The 20,408-nt window shown below is 36.3% G+C and overlaps 1 protein-coding gene across 1 annotated transcript; it reads right to left on the minus strand.

Moving 5' to 3' along the window:
* Window positions 1-5,559: 5,559 nt before the first annotated feature.
* LOC132841062 (uncharacterized) lies at window positions 5,560-7,259 on the minus strand. Its single transcript, XM_060863239.1, has 4 exons — window positions 7,069-7,259; window positions 6,590-6,617; window positions 6,399-6,476; window positions 5,560-6,243 (listed from the first exon to the last, which is right to left on the minus strand). Exons 1-4 carry the CDS (start codon window positions 7,171-7,173, stop codon window positions 5,816-5,818), a joined length of 639 nt encoding a protein of 212 aa, XP_060719222.1. The 5' UTR covers window positions 7,174-7,259; the 3' UTR covers window positions 5,560-5,815.
* Window positions 7,260-20,408: the final 13,149 nt, after the last annotated feature.

Here is a 20,408-nt window from a genome sequence, read left to right on the forward strand (position 1 = left end):
CTAAACAATTATATTGTTTGGTCTATATCAGGTGGCTTAGTGGTTAGCACGTTCGCCTCACACCTCCAGGGTCGGGGTTCGAGTTCGCATGTTCTCCCCGTGCCTCGGGGGTTTCCTCCGGGTACTCCGGTTTCCTCCCCCGGTCCAAAGACATGCATGGTAGGTTGATTGGCATCTCTGGAAAATTGTCCGTAGTGTGTGAGTGAATGAGTGTGTGTGTGCCCTGCGATGGGTTGGCACTCCGTCCAGGGTGTATCCTGCCTTGATGCCCGATGACGGGCATCAAAACGGGGCTGGAAACGTGCGTACGCCAGTTTTCGCGCAAAGGTTGTGATCTATAAAAAACCAACTTGACGGGAAAATGTGCGCACCTTTAAGCAAACTTTGAGACGTGCGTACGTACATTCTGGAGACAAAGGGAATTGGCGACACAGATGGTGAGGTCGTGAACTGAAGTTAGATTGTAGAAAATACATGTGAGAAGAACGATTATAAGAATTAATTACATTTTCACTCCATTTCATACGTTATATCCACATTATCATGAGGATTAAATCCAACAGTGTTATTTGTGCCGATTGTTTTAGGCTATATACATTTAGTAAAATCCAAACGTAATTCAAAATGTATTAAAAATAAAATAATAATAATAATAATCAGCGCTACTCCGTTCAGGGTGAATCCTGCCTTGATGCCCGATGACGCCTGAGATAGGCACAGGCTCCCCGTGACCCGAGTAGTTCGGATAAGCGGTAGAAGATGAATGAATGAATGAATGAATGAATAATCAGCGCTGCCTTACAGTCACATTGTCCACAACGGGAGCGCAGGAGGAGATGGCGCGACTACATGTGATACAGAATAGCATGAAATACCCTTTTATTAGAGAACTGCAGAGCACAGTGTAAAAACGAAATATTTTCCTTAATGTACATATAGCTATCATAAAATGTCAAAGTCTGCAAATACAGTCATGAAGCACAATCGCTACTCATCATCGGTCCTAACTATTACGGTGTTCATTACAAAACCGTCATGAAGAAGCATGTGTTCACTATAATATTTTCGGCTTAAATTTTCGCCCACAAATTAATTCTGTGATTTTGTCGAGGTTTTAACGATCAGTCTAATTGCTAGAAACATATAAATCCTCCGGTGACCCGGGTATGTAATGCATCCTGATGGCACTGCTGGCACTGTTGGAGGATTACGGAGAGAATAAGGAGAGAACGAGTTTTCAGGGACCATGATGATTTCCTGGCTAATAAGCCGATTTAGAGCTGTGCTCTTAGATCTATGTGTTGAATTGGGTCCAGTATTAGAGAGGGCAACACGCCGGAACCATAAACTTTTAGTAGGGATCCTACGCACAGTTTTATAAATGAGACCCCAGATCTTTCACCTATAGAGAACATTATAGAGAACAAAAGAAGAGGAGATTCTACACCATGGTGAACATGCCCCTGTTCCATTTTGAGACCTGTAGCAGGCATCAAATTTAACACGAGCTCATTTAGTAGAAAAAGTATAAAATGTCTCAGTGTATTCATTTATGTTATCTATATTCTGTTGTGAATAACATATTGGCTCATGTGATTTGAAGTCAAATTTAAATAACGTTACATAACTTTTTTGGAATTCGGGTCATAATTAAAGTTTTATGTTAAAGTAAAAAGGCAATGTAGAAATGTTGAAAATGTAGAAATTCCTAGAAACTTTTTAGTAACCAAATTAACATGCAGTTAAGAATGAACTTATGTTAATTCTTAACTGTATGTTAATGAATCACATTATTGTCCAGGTATTTGTGTGATGCCTTGGATATCATTATAAATGATATCCAAGGCATCACACAAATACCTGGACAATAATGTGATTCATTTGAAATTCTTTATACAAACACCATACTATGTACACACAAAAATATCCCTAATTTGAAAAAGAAAAAAAGGAGGAGGAACCTTGAGAGGAATCAGACACAAAAGGGAACCCATTGTCATTTGGGTAACACTGAAGAGTGTGATTATAAATAATGTCCTTTCTGCAACTGTATATAGTCAAGTGGAGTTGTGTAACCTCTAGCCTTTGAGTAACTTCAACTCTGGTACCATAGTCTCTAAGTGGTTCTATCCAGAGCAGTGCCATATTCAATTCAATTCATTCATTCATCTTCTACCGCTTATCCGAACTACCTCGGGTCACGGGGAGCCTGTGCCTATCTCAGGCGTCATTGGGCATCAAGGCAGGATACACCCTGGACGGAGTGCCAACCCATCGCAGGGCACACACACTCATTCAGTTACGCAATCTCACACTAGGGACAATTTTCCAGAAATGCCAATCAACCTACCATGTCTTTGGACCGGGGGAGGAAACCGGAGTACCCGGAAGGTACCCCCGAGGCACGGGGAGAACATGCAAACTCCACACACACAAGGTGGAGGCGGGAATCGCACCCCGACCCTGGAGGTGTGAGGCGAACGTGCTAACCACTAAGCCACCGTAACCCCCTCAATTCAATTCATTTCAATTCAAATTTATTTCTATAGTGCTTTTAACAATGGACATTGTCTCAAAGCAGCTTTATAGAACATAAGAAACATAATACAAAACTTTAATATTATACAAAGATTGGTGTAATACAAAAATTCAAGATTATTTCAAGAAGATATTTATATTTAAATGTGTTTGTGTTCAGTGTGTTCAGTGATAATGTGTTCAGTGTATGTATGTATGTATGTATGTATGTATGTTTGTATGTATGTATATATGTATGTATGTATGTATGTTTGTATGTATGTATGTATGTATGTATGTATGTAATGTATGTATGTATGTTTGTATGTAATGTATGTATGTATGTATGTATGTAATATATGTATGTATGTATGTATGTATGTATGTATGTATGTATGTATGTACATAATGTATGTATGTATGTATGTATGTATGTATGTATGTATGTATGTTTGTATGTATGTATATATGTATGTATGTATGTATGTTTGTATGTATGTATGTATGTATGTAATGTATGTATGTATGTATGTATGTATGTATGTATGTATGTATGTATGTATGTATGTATGTATGTACGTAATGTATGTATGTAATGTATGTAATGTATGTATGTAATGTATGTAATGTATGTATGTTTGTATGTATGTATGTTTGTATGTATGTATGTATGTATGTATGTATGTTTGTATGTATGTATGTATGTATGTATGTATGTATGTATGTATGTAATGTATGTATGTATGTATGTAATGTATGTATGTATGTATGTATGTATGTAATGTATGTATGTATATGTAATGTATGTATGTAATGTATGTATGTATGTATGTATGTATGTATGTATGTATGTACGTATGTTTGTATGTATGTATGTATGTATGTATGTATGTATGTATGTATGTATGTATGTATGTATGTATGTGTACACACACTAACAGACCTCTAATTAATAACACCTTTACCCCTGCTCGTTCATGTTTCATTCATATTCCAATTTTAGAATGTGAGAAAATGTGATCTGGTTTGAATATTTTGGAAACTGGTGAGCTACTGGCATTTTGATAAAGATTAGTCTTTGGAGTTTGGACAGAATGGTGTGAAAAACAAAAACATCCTGTGAGCTGTAGTTCTCTATGCGGAAATATCTTTTAGTCAGAGGTCAAACAAGAATAGTCAGTCAGGCCTAAATTGACAGGAAGGCTAGAAAATGGTCACTCTCTACATCCGAGAATGCCGGACCTGCCAAACCAAAAGCAGAAAAGCTACAAAAACAGAGGATTACATTGAGGTAGATTTCTGTCAAGCAATTGCATGACTCTGAGGCTATAATATTTACAGGAGCACTAAAACTGGACACTTGGAAACCAAGTTTGCCTGTATATTGTTCATAAATACATATACTATCATACTTTTATTTCTTCTAAAGCATGCCTAAAATATTCTCTGTAAATTGCTAAACACATATGCTTGTATATAAAAAAATATAAGGCACAAAACACAGGCAATACAAGAAAACCATTTAAATTCCATTCAAAACCATTTAAATTCTGGGGCATTTCATATCATAATAGACTAAAAGAAGCACTCACTTTTTATTAAATATATGGTATCCATTAAATGATTTTTTAGAGAAACAAGTGGTGGAATTTAATAAGACTTAAATGTTTAATGTTATATTTGTACTGGTCTCTTTTTGGACTGGTTTGAGTATTTCAGAAAATTCTAAATTTCTTTGGATTTTTCAAAGAAAAACATCCTGTGAGTGGTAATTCTGCAGGAGGACCTTGATCATAAAAAAAGGTCATAGGAGAGAGTCCAGACTGGTTTAATCAGACCTGAGGGCTATAGTAACTAAAATAACCACTTTGCACAAAACTACTTTTGTCCACTTTTGCCATTTAATAATACCATAACCTTTGGCTTACTATGTAGTCATATAATATATAATATAAAACTGTTTTATATTCTCACTGAGGGCTAAAACCTGAGGGCTAAAGATGAAACCCTAGAACCGCCCCTGCTCTTATGCCTACTGAAAATCACTGAAATTTTACTTTTTACTTTTACTTCAAATACTTAAGTACATCAAAAATATCAGAAAATGACTTTTGATACTTAAGTACAGTAAATATCAGATACTTTAAGACTTTTATACTTGAGTAATATTGTAAAAGGTGACTTTTCACATCTTTTTCTAGTATGATACTTGTACTTTTACTCAAGTATTGCTTTCTAGTACTTTATACAACACTGGTTAATATTATGAACAGCAGCTATGCTAATTCCTCTCTACTTGCTTCTCTTTTTATACCCATCAAGAGGCATCCAGAGACTGTACCAGCTTCAGTTGTGTTCCGTGTCATGAAGATGTTGGACTTTCATTGCTAAAAGGCCAAATCTGTGAGGAACCTGAGACATCTGTAGATGTACCAGCTCCAGTGGGATCACTTTTCATGAGGATTTTGGGCAGTCAAAGAGGAGATGCAACTACATGTGGTCTTTGAGGACAACAACCTCCTACTCAATGCACAATTATCAGAATGTATATTCACACCCACCAGTGTTACACAAATAAGGATGTGCTCTCTTTTGATTCTGGTTTCCCTCACCTCATTTAATATTTCTAATATTAATCTTGAACCTTGGTATAATATTAAACTTTTTGTATTATGTTTCTTTTGTCCTGTAAAGCTGCATTGAGACAATGTCCATTGTTAAAAGCGCTATAAAAAATAAATTTGAATTTAAATGTGTGTGTGTGTATTTCTTTTATTTTCTGTATATTTGTATTAGAGAAAATGATGCATGGAGTATAATTTGTGAATTTCTAAACATACTTTACATGTTTGAAACTGCCATACTCAATTTTAATATCTTAATCTGTGTGTAGGAAGAAAATGAAGAAAATAAAGAGTTTATTTATTGACTTTTATTTAACTTTCAATTTATCACAATGGAACCTCGGCAAAAAAGGTCGTTTTAATATAAAACATGTCCATCGCCAACTGGCAATGAAAACCATTAAAATTCTTGGCCATTATTTATTTATAAAAGACTGATAACGCAAAGGCCTTTGTTTATTCAATATATTATATTCAGCATATAGATTCCTTATGGGAATATGTTTTACAAGAATTTCTACGTCGTAGTTAAAAAAACATGCAAAATGCAAAGAAATATCATATATTTAAAACATAATGGTCTTTTTGCTCTGTGATTTGCACAGAAATGCAATATAGAACACGATAAAGAACACAATACAACATGAGAGTATTAATTTCAAGTAGGAACCTTACTACAGACGAGTGACAGTGAAGTAAGTGCTATGATCCCTGTTAATAAACTGATAGTTATTTGGATCTATGATAACTCTAAGCATCGTTCCTTTGTACAACCTAATCACTTGAGTTAAAGTAACAGATTGCTGCCAGCCATGCACACATTGCATCGTGTCTGTGCCTATTATGACGTCTCTCCATCTTGGGTAAGAAGAATGGTATTGCCGAATAATGGTTTTCAAAGTCAACATTCGCGTACACTGATTATTAGAACCTATATTGTAATACATCTTCAGATTCAATAAATATAGGCCATTCTTAGGCACAACAAGGCTTGTGTTGTTGTCCTTCAGTGTGAAGTTGCCTCTACTGCTGAACATCCACCAAATGTAAATGCCGCCCTGTAAAGCTGGAACCTTTTTCCCATTTTCTTCATTTCTTGTAGCTTTCAGAGAGTAAGGAAGAATTAGGCTTAGTGCTCAAATTGGCTTCAATTCACATACATGTAAACAAATGTTCATATGAAGGCATAAACAATTAAGATAATCTGAAGTGTTTTCATGAACTTGAACTAGAGTAACTGAAGACTGATTTGCTTACTCAGTAGAAGCGCTGTCTCCCAAGCACGTTTACCTTTCCCATGTGGCTGGACACCTTCTTGACCATCTATCTGGATATCTGCATAACAACAGAGAGTCAATACCCAAAATATGTGTACCATAACAACTTAAATTGAATGTCAATTAGATTGAAAACAAAGACCTTCTTAATAGTAGAATATAAAATCTTACAATTGTGTCGCCTCTTAGTAACTGCTGCCTAGAATAAAACAGACTGTGAGAAACTTGAACATGTAGAGAATATTGAAAAAAAGTCAAAGTCTTCTGACAATTTTATATTAAGTAATGAATTGTATATGAAGCTGAAACAGACTCTGGAGAAAATGCTATTAAACTGTACCTTTTTAGGTCATCTTGTGTGTATTTAATTTAATAGGCGTATTAAAATACCTATAAAATTGTACTTTAAATCATCTTAAGGGTAGACTAGTGTTTTTAAATGACCATACTATAGATCCAGTTAGAGATATAGAGGCTATCACTACACTGGTGATGTTTTTTCCTTAAAAAAAAATATTTATTTCTCCCAATAAAAAGAAAGGTTGCAGGCGATTGCATGTGTTCTTTACGCACCTACAACATCTGTATCCACAACATCTGTTATCCGTGACTTAGTCTTTAGTGAGCTAGAGTGGAGACTGATGCTTTACCTGTGTGACGCGCAGTGATGCTTGGAGACAGACCATCAGGATCAGGAATCCGGTAGCGCAGCGCAATCCCGACACCTGTCGCGTTATTTTCCGACACCGAAGCATAGTCGCATGTACTGTAGTATTTCCCTTGTTTCAATGCCAAGCCGAAATCCACCTTCTTCGTTTATGTTGCTGTTCTGTGTTCCTGCCCTTTTCCATGGTCCTGATTTTATTCATACTGTTGTCACATGGACCGCCCTAACGCGTGGACGCGCCCCTTCATGTCCACAGACTAGAAAAAACCATGACGCGACAATCAGACGTCTGTTTGAGGAAACCTTATGCTCTAGTAAGTGAGGAAAAGGGGTGTGACATGCAAATGAATGAAATCCTGACACACATGGATTTCGGAAGCTTGTGAATTCAGTTACAGTAGTTTTTTACTCTTTAATAAACCAAACCAAACTTTAAAAAAAAAAAAAAAAAAAAAAAAAAAAAAAAAAAAAAAAAAAAGGTTTCTATCAAACTAAAGAGGTTTTTTCACTCTTTTTATTTAGATTTTTGTGTCAGGTAGTTTGAAACAGTTTTATCATTTGTGAGACGTTTATTACATATGATGAATGTTATTTGATCTTCAGTAACAGGATATGGAAATAAAAATATTCTCCAAGTTCATCCACTAGGTATAATGACAACAAATTAGGATGGTGGTTCTATAGTAAATTTCTTACAACAATAGCAACACAATTCAGCTGAATTTTATATTAAATCTACAGCATTTGGCAAACACCCTTATCCAGAGCAACTCACAGTTATCTGAGCAATTGATGGTTAAGGGCTTTTCTCAGGGGCCCAAAGGTGGCAGCTTGGTGCACCTGGGATTCAAACTCGCTACGTTCCGATCAGTAATCCAACATCTTAACCCCTGAGCTACAACTTCACAATGCCACCTCCCTTTTTTTTTTTTTTTTTTTTTTTTTTTTTTTTTTTTTTTTTTTTTTTTAATTTTTATTTATTTATTTTTTTTTACTGCCATTGTTGGAAAAACTCTTAATTCTTCGCAGCATCCACAAGCTGTTGGAAATATTTTTTTGAGATACTGGTTCATTTTGACATGATTTCAGAACATAATCGCTGCAAATTTGTCAGCTGAACATCCTACAGTGCTGTATGTGGAACATTTACAGTGTTTGGCAGTCACCCTTTTCCACAGTGACTTACATTTATCTCATCTCTAACAACAACAGTTGAGGGTTAAGGGCCTCATTCCAGGGCCCAGCACTGGTAGGTCGTAGGTCCTGACACAGCTCACAACTTCCCAATCAGTAGTTGAACATCTTAAACTCTGAGCTACTATGTCCGACTCAGCACTGGTGGCTGTGGAGACCCCTGAGGTACACAGTCATGTTCATAAAACCAGTATAAGACAACTTACTGCTTAGTGATAACATTCTAATGCTTTAATTAGACTGTATTATTCATTCATTCATTCATTTTCTACCGCTTATCTGAACTACCTCGGGTCACGGGGAGCCTGTGCCTATCTCAGGCGTCATCGGGCATCAAGGCAGGATACACCCTGGACGGAGTGCCAACCCATCGCAGGGCACACACACACACACACACACACACACACACACACTCTCATTCACTCACGCAATCACACACTAGGGACAATTTTCCAGAGATGCCAATCAACCTACCATGCATGTCTTTGGACCGGGGGGAGGAAACCGGAGTACCCGGAGGAAACCCCCGAGGCACGAGGAGAACATGCAAACTCCACACACACAAGGCGGAGGCGGGAATCGAACCCCAACCCTGGAGGTGTGAGGCGAACGTGCTAACCACTAAGCCACCGTGCCCCCCCTAGACTGTATTAATTATATGAAATTAGATGAAGCAAAACAATGTATGATCTTCTTCCCAATATTTGTCATGTAACTTCCACTACAACCCCTTTATGTTATGCTAAATAACGCAGTGATACAATATTAAACCAAATTAATCCAAATAGAAAACATAATCATATTTCTTCTATATTATTTCCACATATATAATATAGATAACGATTGAAATGAATACACCATAGACCATGAGTAAATTATGGCTATAAAAGCATGTATGTGAACGGCAATAATATTCTGTTGGCATTCCAATATACAGTGGCTGTTGACACAAGGAAGTTTCATTTAGTTAACATTAGTTTGTCGTGCTGATGCCAAGTTCTGACGTTCCTTCTCCATGGAACAGCAGCAACCGAAATTCATCAGACCGGGTGAAGTTTTTACCAGTTTTGGTAAATATGTGTCCACTGTAGCCTCAGATTCTTGATTCGTGGCTGACAGAAGCAGAACCTGTATATTATTGAGCCAGTTGTAACAACAGCGATGATTATGATTGTCTCCTTGAAATCTTAAGATTGTTCATCATCTCCACTATAATTGTTACTTCCCAAACAATGAAAATATCTTTTATACCGACAGGTGCAAGATGAGGAACATTGTTTTTAAACAACTGAAACACACACTCCCAGACATTGATAGACAGACAGACAGACAGACAGACAGACAGATAGACAGACATATAGATAGATAGATAGATAGATAGATAGATAGATAGATAGATAGATAGATAGATAGATAGATAGATAGATAGATAGATAGATAGATAGATAGATGCTCCTGGACAATGGAGCAATGGAATACAGCGGCACATTTTCTTTTTACTATGGAAAGAAGGCAAGTCTATGGAAGCAGTGTGATACTCTGTTCTCCTGGGAAATCTGTGTCTTGTGTCAAGTGTCTTGACATTCCTGTGGCTGTTAGTTTGAACCGAATCACCTGCTTAAGCATTGCAGAGAACTGGTAGACACTTTCATGTTAACAGTATTCCCTAATGGCAGTGTCCTTTGAAACTGTTCAGCAATTATTTGAGGAGTTTTGAGGTATGGATTTCGTACAGCACTGTGGGACTTCCCATCTGTGGGAAGTCCAATCCATAACGACCTCACTTTTCAACATACAACAGGATTTGCTTCTAACATCTTGGTACCAGAAATAAATTTCTTTCAAAAATATTTTTTTATCCTTTCTTAATGTAGATGAGAGAAACATCAACTTGAAAAGCGAAGTGTTTAAAAAGTTTAAAATTCAAGCTTACAATAAAACAACATAAAACTAAACATGTCAATTAAACCAGTAGCTCTTTTTTTCTATTGAACTTTGGTAAAAGACATGTTTGCATTAAACCACCCACGTCATTATATCCACTATTAGAATTTCACCTCAGTCTCTCAGTGAAAACAAGTATGAAATCATCATATGATTACTCATTGCTCTCCCATGTGATTAACCTACTGTACTGTAGGAAACACACCCAGCTTTTAATATTTTGTCTTTTCATGCCTTTCACATATTGACAATGTTTGGTGATGTCATTGTTAGAGCATGCCTCCCACCCTTATCCCAAACTGAGTGTCTCTAAGTGTTAGTCATAAGTGATGCTGTAATTTCATCCTGCCTCTATACTTTACTCCAGGTAACAAAAGAATCTGACATATTGTACAGATAATTGAACTTAGGAAGTTGGGGAAATTTGGATTCAAATTTTCACTGGAAGATTTTAGTAGGGTGCTAGTAAACTATTTGGAAGAACAATGAGGGAGCAAAAGATTATACTAAAATCAGGAATGTTTTAGATAAATTACTTAGTGACTTATATTTCCCATTCTGGGTCTTTCCCCAAGTAATATTTCACCTCAACGTATTGTTTATTAAGTTAAGAATATGCTTTGTGCTTAAACATATTTCTGCACAGACGTTCTATTGTAATAAAAAATGCAGCATAGAATCCTATCTCACTCTCCATTGTGTTCTGGTGAAAGTTGTAATGGACACAAGGGAGAAACACACCCTGGATAAAAGCATGAGTGCATGATAGAGCATTTTAGTGTTTACTGACCAACAGGATAACAAGTAGAAAATTTAGAGAAACTACACAGAGACAGAGACAGAAATCAGGCTCGAGCCTAAGACCCATGTGATGTCCAAAGTCCTGATTTTTAACCAGTTTATTTGCTGAGATCACTCATATTTTCAATTGGAAGTAAATGTTTAAAAGGCTTAAAATAAATTTATAAATTAATCTCACAAATGTATGTAACAATATCTAAATATCTCAGCCAGGGCACAGAAATGAATGACTTCACCAGAAGAATTTCACTGGAAGCTTGACTGTGCCCCACGCCTCCTGAAAAAAATAATCAGCTCCTTGACATCACTGTTTCTGTGACTTGTAAATTCCCACAGCACCAGTACAGAAGCTCATTGAAGTGAGAGTATTACTCATTCAATCCTGCTTTATAAATGAATACCATATTTGTTTTTGGATTTCAAAGCATTACAAAAGTGTATTAATTTTGCTTCTTATTCAGTAAAATCAAGCTAAAGTTGTATAGGCTTTATAGTAAACATCTTTTTGAAAGAGAAATCAGTTTCCTCTATGATTTTTACTAGTTTACCTTCGGATACTGTTATTACTATGAATGTGTTGCGTTATACAGTGCAAAACGTGACTGTGCATGTCTTTAAACCGAGTGGGCTGACCTCGATTTTGCAACATAAGTGAGCTATTTTTAGCTGTTTTTATTCATCCAGGACAGGCTTGTACAAGAAGAATTTAGCAAATTCTGTTATAGGTGCATTTTTATAGTATTGAGCACTACATAAAGTATAGCTGTAATCAGATAAAGAGTTGTCAAGCCCTTCCTCAGGATATGTTTCTTAATATGTGCTGATACAATCAACTACTGAAAAGATATGACTTCACATTTATCATGGTTACTTCATTGTCTGCTGTATTATATTACAGATAATGTGTATAAAGTTATGTCTAAAGCCACTGTCTTCAGGGAATCACGTGACAAATGATAATAATCTGATTTTAGCTCAAGCAGTTTACAGTTAATTAATAATGCCTTTATTCAGATGCCTTTATTCAGAGCTTTGAAGTCTATATCACACTGGCAGTGTCTCATTGACACTAGTTCACTAGGCCGCAGACAAGGTCACAGGTCACAGAAGGATACCATCTCTGTTGGTATAGCAGTCAAATGTTTTTCTGTATAGTCTTCAAATCTTTGTTCTTGTCCAGCTCTGATGAGATACTGTGAAAATATTTTAAGGGTGTGATCAACAAGTATCTTTAGGTTTCATGTCAATCCATAAAGCGGTTGTCATTGTCAAGGGCTCACTTTCTGTTTGGTGGCTTTACTATTAGATTTACTTCTGTGATACAGAGGAACACTCTAATCTCTAAACGAATTTGGTGAAGATTCAAAAATTCAAAAACAAAAATTCTGGTCTGTGAAAACCTTTTATTTAGTGAAATGCCAGACAAGCTAATACGTTAAAAATTACGTCATGGGTCATTTAAATTGGCCTGAATCTATGATTAATGTGAAAAAATATTTCTTTCCTATATCAAAAGGTATAAACACAAAGGCTCAATGCCATGAAATGTGCCTCAATGTCGGCACTAGAGGACAGGAGGCCAAAACTGGTTAAATGACTATTGCCACTTTGTCCAGAAAATGTGCTAAATTTTACAACTTTTTACCAGTCAGTTCTAGGAGCTGCCACAGAATACCTATGTAGAATACTGTGAAGAAGCAGAACCTAAACAAAAACAACAATTTTCAGGTCTTGAACGTTATTAAATACATGTTATCTATTGGTAACTGGATTATATTGGTCATGACGTAAACAGCTTGTGTGCACATCTAAGGTACCCTAAGATTAGATAAGAATTATTCCTCTCATAATACATCATATCATAAACAAATATTTTAAGAAGAAGAAGAATAAAAGGGGACTTTCCAACTTTGGTTAAAATGGAAAGAAACGAAAGAAATTTCTGTATTCAGTCACTGTATGGTCTTTTTAAGAAGATTTTCACATATGGCATAGGTCTTATGTCTGTGTATAACATGATGAATTATGCAGTTCAAAAAAATATATAAATAGATTGTTCACTTAATAGTTTAATTTCTTGACCTGTGACACAACATTTTACCATAAATTCATCATTCATCATTCCTGTTCTCAGTTTTCCCTATGAATGTCCATCTACATGATCTCCAATGGAGCTACAGTGGTTTGCCCCCTTCCTGATTTGTTATTTTTTTTGCATGTTTGTCACACTTTAATGATTCAGATCATCAAACAAATTTAAAAATTAGTCAAAAAATAACACGGAAACACAATGTGCAGTTTCTAAATGAAGGTTTTTATTATTAAGGGAAAACAAAATCCAAACCTACGTCATTGACTTTTTTAATCTTGTGCAGTATGTGTGTGGTTCCTGTCCTTAACCTAGAGATCTGTGACGCAGTATTTGCTGATCATATGCCGGTACTGTTTGAGATTGCTCTTGCCTGTAATACAGTTGAATCTCGCGCTGCTCCCTGGCCCTGTTGCATTATTAACCCTTCCACTGCTGTTCAGTTGTCGTCTGTTTTTAATCAGAACTGTGCTATACCAGAGGCTATATTTGATGATTCAGTGGAGCTTAGCTCATGGTTGCACTCTACCTGTCAAATTGTCATAGATACTGTGGCTCCATTGAAAATTAGGCAGCCTAAAACTAAATCTGAGACATGGCTGAATTACACGGCTCGTGTTGTCAGATGCGAGTGTCGCAGAGCTGAGCGCAAATGGAAAAAGAACAGACTGCATGTATCACTTCAAATGCTAAGGGACTGCTGGCGTCATTATCAGACAATTGTGAAAGATGCTAAAAGAAAATATTTATCTGACATTATTCTGTCAAACTGTAACAAGCCTCGTGTTTTGTTTAAGACTATTGATTCAGTTCTTAATGCGCCGCAAACTGTCTGTATTGATGCCACCAGTGCTGTTTGTGAAAACTTTCTGCACTTTTTTATTGATAAGGTCACTTCCACTAGAGCTCTTATTTCACCTTCTGTTTATGATCCCTCAATCCCTGTCCTCTCTTTTACTGTTTTTGACAGGTTTGAGCCTGTGACCTTGTCTGTGTTACAGGAGACTGTTGATCATTTGAAGCCAGGTTCTCCACATGATGTTGTTCCTCCTCGACTTTTTAAAGAGGTCTTTCCTACTGTAGGGCCATCTGTTCTTGCAGTTGTTAATAGCAGTCTGTCTTCAGGTGTGGTTCCAAAAAAATTTAAACACACAGTAGTGCAACCTCTGTCTGGATCCTGTAGACCTTGCAAATTTTAGGCCTATCTCCAAACTACCTTTTCTTTCAAAAACCCTTGAAAAGATAGTCTGTAGTCAATTAATGGCCTTTTTGAAAGCCCACAATATTCTTGAAATTTTCCAGTCCAGTTTTAAAACTTTGCACAGCATAGAATCTGCTCTTTTAAAAGTTTTTAATGATATATTTTTAGCTACTGACTCTGGTGATTGTGTTATTCTTGTGCTTCTTGATTTAACTGCTGCGTTTGACACTGTGGACCACGAAATCCTGATCTCACGTTTGGAGCAGTGTGTGAGCATCAAGGGCATAGCACTTGAATGGTTTAGGTCCTACCTGGATGGTCGGACTTTCTGTGTCAGTTGTGGTGACTCTGAGTCCTCCTCTGCTCCTCTTTCTTGTGGGGTCCCACAAGGCTCAGTTTTAGGCCCTCTTCTCTTCTCTTTGTATTTGCTCCAACTAGGTTCAATAATCAGGAAGCAAGGCATTTCATTCCACTTTTACACAGATGATAGCCAGATTTATGTGCCTCTTAAAAAGAACGACACTGTCAGACCGTTACTCGAGTGTCTTGCTGATATACAGGCCTGGATGTCTCTTAATTTTTTGAGTTTTAATGTAAAAAAGACAGAGGTGATAGTTTTTAGTGGCACCACTGGGACCCCTTCGGTTGATCTGGGGGCCTTGGCCCAGTACAACAAACAAACCATCACTAATGTAGAGGTTAAAATCGTTGTTAAATCAAGCTTTTTTCAGTTGAGGCAGCTGGCCAAAGAAAAGCCATTTTTTTTGAGGCATCACTTTGAGACAATAATCCATGCCTTTGTCACCACTCAGCTGGATTACTATAACGCACTATATGGGGGGGTTAGTGGGTCTTCTGTTGCTCGTCTGCAGATGGTTCAAAACGCTGCAGCATGTCTGTTAACTGGAACGTGCAAATACGAGCACATTTCACCAATTTTAGCGTCACTTCACTGGCTGCCCATCCATTTTAGGATCCATTTTAAAATTCTCTTATTTGTTTTTAAATCTCTAAATGGTCTTGCCCCACCCTACATTTCTGAACTACAGAAATTACACCCTTATAGACCCACCCATTCTCTCAGGTCAGCTAATCACCAAAACGGAAGCTTAGAGGGGACCGTGCCTTTGCTGTAGTAACTGCTAAAATGTGGAATGATCTGCCACTGCCCATTAGACAGGCCTCTTTATTGTCTTCTTTTAAGTCGCACTGTGGGGGAATTTTGGTCCACTCATCTTTGCAGAATTGTTGTAATTCAGCCACATTGGAAGGTTTTCGAGCATGAACCGCCTTTTTAAGCTCATGCCACAGCATCTCAATAGGATTCAGGTCAGGACTTTTGACCAAAGTCTTCATTTTTTGACAAACGTCCAAAAAAATAAAAAAAATCAGGAAGGGGCAAACACTTTTTTACACCACTGTATGTCTGTCAGATGCTTTATTCCTTTCTAGCCTGGCAAGTTTGTTTGTTTGTTTGTTTATTTATTTATTTATTTTATATTAAAGGCAAATTTAGTAGAATGTCATAAGGATCCCACTTTTCCCTTATTAGCCTATTAGCAACTCACCATGTTTTGTTTGTATTTGTGGCCTACATTGAGTGGTTTTCTATTCCTCTTTTTTCCGTCGTCAGTTACCTTCTCTACATCCTGTCATGACAAACATTTGATTAGCAGAATAAAATCATGGCTCATCTGTTACTCCTAACCTGCACTTGTTCATTAGTAAAGTGACAAAGAAAGTAACTGCTTTATAACATCATCAAGCAAATAGTGTGGCATCACCATGGACTAAACTGAAAGATCTAAAAATAGAAGGTATCCAAGTAAATACAGTACAGTTGTACTACATAGAACTCGGTCTGTTTTTTGATGACCTCATGGTGACTGTTTTGAAATCTGTTGCCAGGTTAACTTGCTTTCTGTGTACAGAAACACCTACCTCACAGGAATGACAAGAAGATCAGAAAGATAAACTACTGTATAATGAATTGCAATTCTGCTGGAATACAAGTACTTATAACACACACATTCCACATATTTACAAACCTTTTAACTTACAGTAAAGATGTGTACACATCCCCATGCTAGATCACAAGGACAGGGACTCATTTCTATTAGTCTAAAAACCCCTGTTGTAATAAGAAAACACATGATGCTTTTATAACACACACACACACACACACACAAACACACAAACACACAAATATATATATATATATACACATTTGTGTGAAAAGGGTTTGAGCCCTTCCTGATTCATGCTACATATACGTGTGTGCATATACACACAGTGTTTATCAGTTAATATATTAATACAGAATTTATATACTGTAAATACGTAATAATATTCGTACATATATGTGTGTATGTAAGTATGTGTGTATATGCATATATGTGTGTGTATATGTATATATATATATATATATATACACAAATATGTGTGTATATGCATATGTGTGTGTGTGTGTATATATATATACACACACACAAACAGTGTTTATCATTAATTTATTATCACAGAAGATAATAATAATGCTTGAACTTGAGTCACAAAGATAGGGCAGAGCAGGGTGTGTAAGTTATTTGTCTTTATCGCATTATGCATCTATCTACTACAGAAAGCCAGGGAAAGGATGATAGCAAGTCATTGTTGTGGTAGAACTGTGAGAAGTTGAAAAAGAATGCAACTGTATTCTAGAGCAGGTACAAATATATTGGAACTGTACCGATCAGTGTGTCTTGTTTTTCAGATGTTCCAAGTTAGATTTGTCATCTGTATGAGCTTTGTGTGTTTTTACTGTCACATGTTCTCCAATTCCTCGAGAACTCTTCCTCGAGATTGAGTAATTGAGTGGTATACTCGTCAAGGATTTCATTGCTGATTGGGGCAGATGATTCTCAGGAATTTACCTGTGTTTGGCTCCATTCATTTTGACCCTGAAGGCAACAAAACTTTCCAGTTCTTCCTGCTGAAAAACCCAACCACAGGGTGTGACACTTATAAGGATCCTTATAATAGTGGAATTATGTTATTAAAATGGATGGGCTAACATATCAGATCATATCAGATCATATCATATCTAACTCATCACATTACAAAAACTTTTCCCAAAAGCATCCATATTTGTCTTGTAGCTTCGAGCAAAAAAACTTATTTTGCCTGTCTGCATATATTCTCTTGTTTCATCCTGTGAGTATTTAATTCATCCAGCGTTTGCACACTTAATTTTATTCTAAATTGATCAAATAGGCAAGGAGAGCAATTGATAGATATCAATTGCTCTCCTTGCCTATTTGATCAATTTAGAAGGACAGTCCGATCTTGTAGTGTCTGTGCCTTTATTCCAGTGAGTTTTAGTCAATTTTACAGTCACCCAATGAAGGAAACTTCTTCTAACTTTCTTTTTCCTCCTAACAACTTTATTTCGAAGACTCATGGCCAATTCCTTGATCCTCATGAATGCAAGAACTGAGAGCCTGCAAAATTATATTTATGCTGCAGGTGGATTGGAAATGAACACCGTACCATATTTAACATACTGTATTTAAGTTAAGCATTTTGTAAAAAAAAATTTTAAATAATTCTTTGTTTTGGTTTAATTCTTATATTTTAGACATTTCTATTAATACGGTGGATTGAAAAAGTGTTGGCCACTTCCTGATTTTTAATTTTTTTGCACGTTTACTTGAAACTTTAATGTTTCATATCATCAAACAAATTTAAATATTAGTCAAAGACAACTCAATGACAACTTAAATGAAGGTTTCTATTATTAACGGAAAACAAAATCCACACATGAGTTCAATTTCTCTATCCACACCCAGGCCTGAATACTGCTACACCTGTTCGAAATAAAGAAATTACTTAAATAAGACCTGACTGACAAAGTGAAGTAGACCAAAAGATCCTCAAAAGCTATTTGGATCATGCCGAGATCCAAAGAAATTCAGGAATAAATGACAAAGAAAGTAATTGAGATCTATCAGTCTGGAAAATGTTATAAAGCTATTTCTAAAGCTTTGGGACACCAGCGAACCACAGTGAGAGCCAATATCCACAAAGGGCGAAAACATTTTACAGGAACATTATCTCAAAAGCGCAGTGACTCATCCAAGATGCCACAAAAGTCCCCACTACAACATCCAAAGAACTGCAGGCCTCACTTGTGTCAGTTAAGGTCGGTGTCTATGACTCCACCATAAGAAAGAGACTGGGCAAAAATGGCCTGTATGGCAGAGTTCCAAGATGAAAACCGCTGCTGAGCAAAAAGAACATAAAAGCTCTTCTCAGATTTGCCAGAAAACATCTTGATGATCACCAAGACTTTTGAGAAAATACTCTGTGGACTGAAAAGAAAGTTGAAGGTGTGTGTCCCATTACATCTGGTGTAAAAGTAACACTGCATTTCAGAAAAAGAACATCATACCATAAGTAAAATATGGTGTTGGTTGTGTGATGGTCTGGGGCTGTTTTCCTGCTTCAGGACCTGGAAGACTGTGATAAATGGAACCATGAATTTTGCTGTCTACCAAAAAATCCTGAAGGAAAATGTGCGGCCATCTCTTCCTGATCTCAAGTCCACCTCTGAATGGCTAAAGAAAAACAAAATGAACACTTTGGAGTGGCCTAGTCAAAGTCCTGACCTGAATCCTATTGAGATGCTGTGGCATGACCTTAAAAAGCCGGTTCATGCTCGAAAACCCTCAAATGTGGCTGAATTACAACAATTCTGCAAAGATGAGTGATCCAAAATTCCTCCACAGTGCTGTAACAGACTCATTGCAAGGTATCACAAACGCTTGATTGCAGTTCTTGCTGCTAAGGGCGGCCCAACCAGTTATTAGGTTTAGGGTGCAAATACTTTTTCACACAGGGCCATGTAGGTTTAGATTTTGTTTTCCCTTAATATTTTATTCAAAACTATTTAAGATTTCATTTAAAAACTACATTAAAGTGTGACAAACATGCAAAAAAAAAAAAACAAATCAGGAAGGGGGCAAACACTTTTTCACACCACTGCACATATACATGGTAGATGTTTATATATAGATGTTTCTTTTATTGACTGCATTGTTGAGTCAGTACCAAACATTACCTTGCCAACAAAATAATATTGATATTACATATTACAAAAAAAATGCTTGGATTTCAGAAAATAAAGCAATATATTACGTAATTGTATTCTCCATGATGTCCTGAAATGAACATAAATTGTCACAGCAAATTATTGCATTTCTTGATATGTGGAGGTCATTTTAATTTTGTCTCTGTGGAGCCAAATTCATCTGCTTTCTTATAAAAAAAAAAAAAAAAAAAAGGAATCTGTTTGCTTCTTTATTTTTTTCATGTTACTGTTTCAGAGCAACATGAAAAACACGTCCTTCTTCGTTTCCCAAAACACAAACCACACCTTAGGTGAAAATAAAATAATGTTTACAAAACTTATGAATTTCACAATTCAGGAATTTCCCTGTAGAATTCATTGAATCACAAAATGCACTGACTCATGCTAACTGCTTACCTTAGCTCCAATAGCAATAACTGCAACAAACAATTATTTTGTTTTGGTATCTGTTTATTTGTTGCTGTGCAGCTACATTGTGTTTTGTAACTGCCACAGCAGGCTGCAAAACCTATTTACCAATTAAACGCCCTTTATTGCACGGTTTAATATTGGCTGCTAAAATGTATATGAGCAGCCAAGACTATATGTATGAGCATATTGCACATTTTCACCTGTTAATTTCATCTGTATGTTAAATTGTTTCTGCAATTTCTGGAGTTCGCTCCTAAGAATTTCACTCACCATGGCACATGTGCTGTGGTTATGTGACAATAAAAGTGACTTGACTTGACTTAAAAAGACAAATAAATACACATTATAATCAAATGTGCAGTATATGGAAAAACTAAATCAGCAATTTTTCTCATTATGGACTCTTTATGAACTGAAATAGCCCACTCTTGTGAATGCTCTTGTTGGTTGAACTGTCTTGGAATGTACTGTACAATCAATTAAGTGACTGATTAAGTAACTAACTAAGTAACAAAGTAAGTAACTAGCTAACTAAATGAGTGACTAAGTAACTTA

Source organism: Tachysurus vachellii, chromosome 26 (assembly GCF_030014155.1).
Source record: "Tachysurus vachellii isolate PV-2020 chromosome 26, HZAU_Pvac_v1, whole genome shotgun sequence".
NCBI classification, from domain to species: domain Eukaryota; kingdom Metazoa; phylum Chordata; class Actinopteri; order Siluriformes; family Bagridae; genus Tachysurus; species Tachysurus vachellii.

Excerpts from the sequence above, each read along its gene's own strand:
- LOC132841062 (XM_060863239.1), bottom strand. The coding sequence starts at position 7,173 with ATGCTTCGGTGTCGGAAAATAACGCGACAGGTGTCGGGATTGCGCTGC. Across the intron at positions 6,477-6,589 it reads TACTAAGAGGCGACACAATT|ATATCCAGATAGATGGTCAA; the intron begins GTAAGATTTTAT and ends GTTGTTATGCAG. Across the intron at positions 6,244-6,398 it reads GGAGACAGCGCTTCTACTGA|CTACAAGAAATGAAGAAAAT; the intron begins GTAAGCAAATCA and ends ACTCTCTGAAAG.